The sequence below is a fragment of the Bison bison genome, unplaced genomic scaffold (assembly GCF_000754665.1).
Source record: "Bison bison bison isolate TAMUID 2011002044 unplaced genomic scaffold, Bison_UMD1.0 scf7180017864500, whole genome shotgun sequence".
Classification (NCBI taxonomy): domain Eukaryota; kingdom Metazoa; phylum Chordata; class Mammalia; order Artiodactyla; family Bovidae; genus Bison; species Bison bison.
The window spans coordinates 2,137,699-2,144,508 of record NW_011495059.1 but is presented as its reverse complement, the minus strand read 5'-3'; the positions used below and the strand labels follow the sequence as shown (position 1 = coordinate 2,144,508).

The 6,810-nt window shown below is 51.5% G+C and overlaps 1 protein-coding gene across 1 annotated transcript in view; it reads right to left on the bottom strand.

Annotated features, from left to right (window-relative positions):
* Positions 1–6,810, bottom strand: part of PTPRT (protein tyrosine phosphatase, receptor type, T) — an 839,242-nt gene that overhangs the window by 19,941 nt on the left and 812,491 nt on the right. Inside the window, exons 26-27 of the mRNA XM_010829234.1 lie at positions 4,634–4,807; positions 1,077–1,208 (exon numbers count right to left, since the gene is read on the bottom strand). Coding sequence (XP_010827536.1) covers positions 1,077–1,208; positions 4,634–4,807 — 306 coding nt within the window. The remainder of the gene's footprint in view (positions 1–1,076; positions 1,209–4,633; positions 4,808–6,810) is intronic.

Genomic DNA, 6,810 nt, shown 5'->3' with positions numbered 1-6,810 from the left:
CCTTTGCCCTTGCTGTCCCGCCGCTAGGAACACCCTTTCCTGGCGACTTCATCCCCCACACGCCGGATCTCTGCTGCCTTCTTCAAGGCCAAAGTCACCTTCCTTCTGAAGTCTTCCCTCACCCTCTGGGCAGAATTAATTGCTCCTTGTTCCCGGCCAGCAAGGCACTAGGCGGCTGACCTCTATTAGATTGCTGCCACACGAGGTGGGGACAGTTTGCTCATCTCTCTCTGCAGCGGGACTGTGAGCTCCTGGAGGGCTGAGACCACAGCACAGGCTCATTTTTTCCCTCTCCCCACACCAGGCCTGCCCAAGGCGAGTGCTCATAGGGAGCCCTCTGAGTTACTCTGCGCTCTTTTGAGACAAGAGTAAGGGGATGGGATTGCTTTTGAAAACCCTCAAAGGCCATCACCGCCTCCACCCAGAAATGGCTGCCCTGCCATTGGGGTGTGAGCCCCAGAAGCTGCCCCACAACCCGTGGCTGACGTCCCAAGTACAGATATGTGCTGGAGGCACACTGTGCTCGCAGCTGACACACGCAGGGGAGCTAAGACACGGAGGCTGCTGGGACACAAGGCTCACCCAGGACAAAGCCAGGCCTCGGTGGGGTGATCGGGGTAAAGGGTCCATGGTTCAGGCCCCAGGCTCTGTCAGGCCGCATCAGAGAGCAGGGGAGTGGTTGAGTGCGGCCAGGAGTCAGCTAGTCTGCAGCCCTGGAGGTGCTCAGAGCTGGGGGAGGGGGTAGCCTTTTCTGCGCGCTCTACGTGATTTGGAGCAAGGCTCTAACCAGCGCCGGGGAGGGTGGAGCAACAGAGTCTGGTCCTGGGAAGCTTGGGGGCTGGATAAAGCCCATAGGCAGGGGGAGTCACTGCTGGAAATGGGGGGCCTGGCAGGGGATCCCCCTGCATCTACCAGAAGTTGAGCAGACTGGCTTGGTGCTCCCTGCCAGACAGTGCCCACTGGAGGGGCACCTGGGTTGGGCAGAGGCAGCAGAGGGCTGTCCCTCCAATCCTTGGGCGCGGCTGCCCTAACACACCTGAGCACCCAGGGCCAGGCCGGGCCAGGCGTTCTCTTACCTGGGCAGTATCCAGCTCATTCAGCATCACCACAGAGGAGCAGTTATAATCGAACACCAGCCTCCAGAAGTCTGCCACGGTGTTGGGGAGAGGGTGTTGTGTGACCACGAAGGCGGCAGGCTGCTTGTGGCTCTGAAAAGAACGACACAGGCCTCGTGAAATATACACCCTTCAGCAATGTTCTGACAAGAAGGTGGCCCAGGAGGCTGCCAGAGGCCCCTGAGTCTGCCAGAGAGATGACACAAAGCCCCCGCCTGTTCTTATCTCTGGGTGCCCTGGTGGCAAAGGGGACCTTCTCGTAATGAACTCATTCTCTTCCCAACTCAGACATTTCATTGGCAAGGTGTCACTTGGGAGGGGGATTTTCCAAATAAATTATTTATGTCTTGGAGCTCAGCAAAGAATCAACATTACAATATGAAAGATCCTGGATGCATATTTGCTCTGCTGGCCAAGACACTTCCTGGGATAAAAGGGATATTTTGTGCCCCTGTGCCCACAGTGCTGGAGGGGACCGTGGCTCAGTCCAGAGAGCCTCCTGAAGGGGCTTATGGTTCAAGAGGCTCACTTCTGCCCAAGGCTTGAATGAGGGCTGAGGTGGCCTGGCAGAAGGTGGGCATGGTGTTCTGTGAGCCAATGGGGTGGTGAAAGTGCCCAGGTTTTAGAATCAGGCAGACCAGGTTCAAACCCAGCTTTGCCAGTTGCACATTATAAACCACCCATTCATACATTTATCCGGCCAGCCATTCATTCATTCACGCGCATTTAGAGAGTGACTTTTTAAAATCAGTGCTGTGCACTGGCAAGCTATTAGATCGCTCCAGATCTCAGGTTCTTCAACTGGAAGATGGGATTCATAACTCCAGAGGCATGACTGTGGTGCAGGCTGAACAGATATGCAGATGAAAAGAGCAGCAATGAGCCAGCTATGAGCCCGCCGGTGGGCGGGAACATCCCTTACTCGGTTCTCCATCCTTGGCTTCAGTTTCGAGGCCAACACACTGGATGCCCAGTACAGGTCCAGAAACAACTGAATAAACGGTCCTGGGTTACAGCTGGGGAACCGAGGCCCACAGAAAACGGACTGGGTGAGTCTGGACTACATCTGAAGCGTTACCTGGGTGCTATTCATTGCAGTATCTGTAAGAAGGTGTCTGAAAAGATTGGGGAGTGTCTCTGCTTGGTTAATGGTTTGTAGAACCTGAGAAGTAACCCACATTCTCAGCAAGCTGTCTTGAACCATGGTCTGTGCCTGTTTTCTGTGGAGTTACAAACCAGCAGGAGGATGGTGAGGGAAAGAGTTTGCACACTGCAACCAGGAAAAAATCTCTGGCAAAAACCTCTGCTACATAGGACACTTAGAGCATTTTCTATTGTTCTGTCGTCTCCTGGGAGCAAAGAAATGCCTTGAAGCTGTGGATGCCATAGACGCACTGTGGGGTCTTGTCCCCAAGGGCCTTCTCCTACCAGTGGGTCTAGGAGAACTGAATCTAGGAGAAATGAATACGGAGTTTCCCCCAAAGCCAGGCTCCAGCTGCAGACAGCTGGTCTGCAGACGTTTCGAGACATGAGAAAGAATCTAGGCTTTGAGAGTCGAAAGTCTTGGGGTTCAGACCCCTGGCTCCACCCTTTCTGAGCCAGCTGACCTGCAGATAGTCATGGAAATTCTCCGACCTTCACTACCTCTTCTGGAAAAACGGGGACAATCATACCCAGATACAGGACGAGACAGTCTACATCCAGGGTCTGACGTGCTGCCCAACACTCAGTGAATGCTGGTTTTCTTTCCTTTCTCCCTGTCTCTGTGATAAACGCTCTATTAGGCCAGCACGCCTGACAAAGCCTTATCTGAAAATATGTTCGAGATCCGTGCTCCTGCCGGGTTTCGGGGATCAGCCGGCAATCCATTTCATGGATAACATCATCCTTTACCAGGGGAAACATTAAAAATTAACCCAGAGGACTTCATATTTTTCTGCTAGGAGCAAAGCTGCCATGGTTACCAGATAATGCACAGACTGTGCTGGAATACAGATAAGGACTTTTTTTTTTTCCTGTAAGAAAGGCAAAGACCCCAGTGATGGCTCACAAGAGAAATGCCCTGTGGGCAAAGAGAATACAATCAGCATCAGAGCCTGGCAGAAGGCATTTGACTCTGGGCGGCATCTAACCTCCTAAGCAGAGGCCAGGAGCGTGCTTGATTCTTGGAAGAGGAAGGCAGGGAGGGGGAGTTGGGACAAGTGGGAGACAAAGCTGGGAAGAGCTCAGAAGTGTGGGTGCACCCCAGACCCCATCTCTCACCACATACACACACACATCTGCACACGTGCACGCACGCACATGCACACACAGACACACACACACACACATATAACTGATCTCAGAAGACTCCAAGCTAAAGCCAGAGGTCTTCCCTCCACATCCATCCGTTTTACTGATCAAGAAAGCAAGACTTCTTGCTTCTGGACCCAGAGCCATGTTTCCATGGAGGACTTGGGCACCCTATGGGCACAGGCCAGGGAAGGCCCCCCAGAGCTGAGATAGGCACTGACTTCTAGTCATCCCTCTGCTTCCAACATTTAGGATGCTTGGGGAGAAAGTTCCAGAGAATCAGGGGGTCAGAGAGTTGGTTGGCCTTGACCTCAGGAGAAAGTACCCCATGTTCCTTCCTGTTCTAAGTAAGATGGAGGTTCATGTGGGCTGGATGGACTTGATTTCAGGCATAGATGGGGAGAAGGGCCTGGAAGGCTTATGTTGTTCTTGGTCTGCAATCTTGGGAGGCGAGATGTCTGTGTCTTTCTGGATCAAGCAAACTGAGGGGAGGCTCAAGGAATAAATTCTAAAATGTAAGATAGGAGTCCTAGGTTCCAGCTTTGTGACTAGTGCTCTGGGAGTCTTTGAGCAAGTCTCTCTCTCTCTGGCCTCAGTTTCCTTTGCTGGAAAGTGTGTGGACAAGATCAGATGATACACGCTTCCTTCCTGCTACAAACATCTGTACACCCAGAACTGGAGGGGTGACAGCCGGAAGTAGCTGGAGTACCCCAGAGAGGTGTGTTCGAGTCAGGAGCACGGACCCTCTCGGGGAGGAACACGACCCCTCATCCCAAACCAGGCCTTCTGGGACTTGACGCTGAGAAAGCAGAAGGCAGAGCCGCTAACAGAACAGTAGGAACCTGGCTGGCACGCAGAATGTTTCTTGAACTGAACTTCAGGCTGACAGTCCGCTTGTAGGTAGCAGGAAGGGGGACTGGTCAGGTCTGTAGCCTCACTGTAATGTCATGGGACTCACTTTAAGCTTTTGATCTATTCTTTCCAGGATCTTTATAAATACAAAGCAATTAAAAGCACAGTGCTTAGATACAGGTTTGTACCAGAGCCTTCAGGGGGAGAAATGTCTTTGGGACCAACGAGATCAGAGGGAGAGGCTGACTGGAGTCGGGGCGGGGAGTAGAGGGGGAGTCAGGGCCCATCCTCCCAGGCTGCAGTGGCCTCCCCCTTGGGAAGAAGCTTTTCCCGGGAATGCAGCCAGGAGCTTTCCCCGGCAGGGCTCAGCTTACGTCCATCAGTGCGGCGTTGATGTAGTTGCTGGATTCTCCATCCACCGAGATGAGGAAGGGCAGACAGCGGTCCAGAGGCAGGACGTCCATGCTCCGATTCTTATCATGGTTCCGGGGCAGCAGTCCGATGCTGCAGTCCTCGGGCCGGACGCGAGGAGTCACGATGTTGAGGGTCTGAAGGGTGCAGAGGCAGATCGGCAGGCGTGGCTTAGACAGTCTCCCTTGAACAAACTCAGCCTGACTTCCCTCCATCAATCCTCCAAGCCTGCCCTCCAGACCCTTTCCCAGAACTGTTCTCGTCCGTGGTGACGCTGTCATCTCCTGCTGCCTGATCCGGGCCCTGGGGCTGAGAGCCTCTGCCAGGGTCTAGGGGACGCCTCTGCAGGGCCAAAATTATAGGGATGGCATACGCTCGTGGGGGCTCAGACCCAGTCTCTGAACACCTGCCCATCATTTGACCTAAGTTACTCCTCTCAGCCATCCTGCGTGGAACAGAGGTCACAAGGCGGGGCATGGGGGTAGGGAATCCCGTAATGACTTTTAAGCCTCACTTGAAGTGTCACAGACTGAGGGGAGGGATTTTGCCAGCATGCCCCTAAGACAGAATGTGTGAGAATGGAAGGATGCTTAGATGAGTTGCCCAGGATGGGTGAGGGACCCCCTGGGAGAGAGCTCCAGCATGTGTACAAAATTTCAGGGCTTGTGTTTGGCAGAGTAAGTCCAGCAAGTGTGGGACCAGAACTGAACAGCCCCAACCAACAGACTAGATGCTCTGTGAACATCGGGGCTCTGAGTGCTCCCCTGTTCCCCCCTCAGTGCTCAGTCTCTACTTGGAATCAACCGAGTCTACCTGTTGGAAGTAGCACTAGACACTGGCCTGGCTGGGGTGTCTGCCCACGGAACCAGGGACCCGCGTTGGCCCCTTTAGTCCTGAAGTGTCCCTGTTCCCCCTGCCTGTTCTCAGCTCCTGTTGCCCAGACACGACCCTGACACTGACCTCAGGACAATGGGCTGGGCTCTGGTTTTGCCTCACTCAGTGATTCAAGTCCAGGCCTCCAGACCGAAGCTGCCACCATCCTGGGCTCCAAGGGGCATCTGCTCTGCCTGAGCTGTGCCCTCAGGTGATGCTTTGCAAAGTCTGATGTGCATCTGAGTCACCTGGAGGCATGTTAAATCACAGACTCTCGTTTGGTTGGGCAGGATGGGACCCAAGATTCTGCGTCTCTAACAAGCTCCCAGGTGAAGCTGATGCCACTCGTCTCGAGACTCCACTTTTGAATTGTGAGGATCGAGGACATGTTCCAGTTGTACAGAAACATTGAGACAACCTGAGTCCTTCCAGGGATGAAAGAGCATGAAATTCACACCTGTGTGTCTCCACCCACAACCTGGACTAGAACTAAGTAAGACCTTAGTTCCAGAACACAGTGTTTTTTAATTAAAAAAAAAAAAGATAACTGTGGCTTTGTAATAGAGCCTGAAGTCAGGTAGGTTGATTCCTCTAGTTCCATTCTTCTTTCTCAAGATAGCTTTGGCTATTCGAGGTTTTTTGTATTTCCATACAAATTGTGAAATTATTTGTTCTAGCTCTGTGAAGAACACCGTTGATAGCTTGATAGGGATTGCATTGAATCTATAAATTGTTTTGGGTAGTATACTCATTTTCACTATATTGATTCTCCAATCCATGAACATGGTATATTTCTCCATCTATTAGTGTCCTCTTTGATTTCTTTCACCAGTGTTTTATAGTTTTCTATATATAGGTCTTTAGTTTCTTTAGGTAGATATATTCCTAAGTATTTTATTCTTTCTGTTGCTGGCACAAAGACAGAAATATTGATCAATGGAACAAAATAGAAAGCCCAGAGATAAATCCACACACATATGGACACATTATCTTTGACAAAGGAGGCAAGAATATACAATGGATTAAAGACAATCTCTTTAACAAGTGGTGCTGGGAAATCTGGTCAACCACGTGTAAAAGAATGAAACTAGAACACTTTCTAACACCATACACAAAAATAAACTCAAAATGGATTAAAGATCTCAACGTAAGACCAGAAACTATAAAACTCCTAGAGGAGAACACAGGCAAAACACTCTCTGACATACATCACAGCAGGATCCTCTATGACCCACCTCCCAGAATATTGGAAATAAAAGCAAAAATA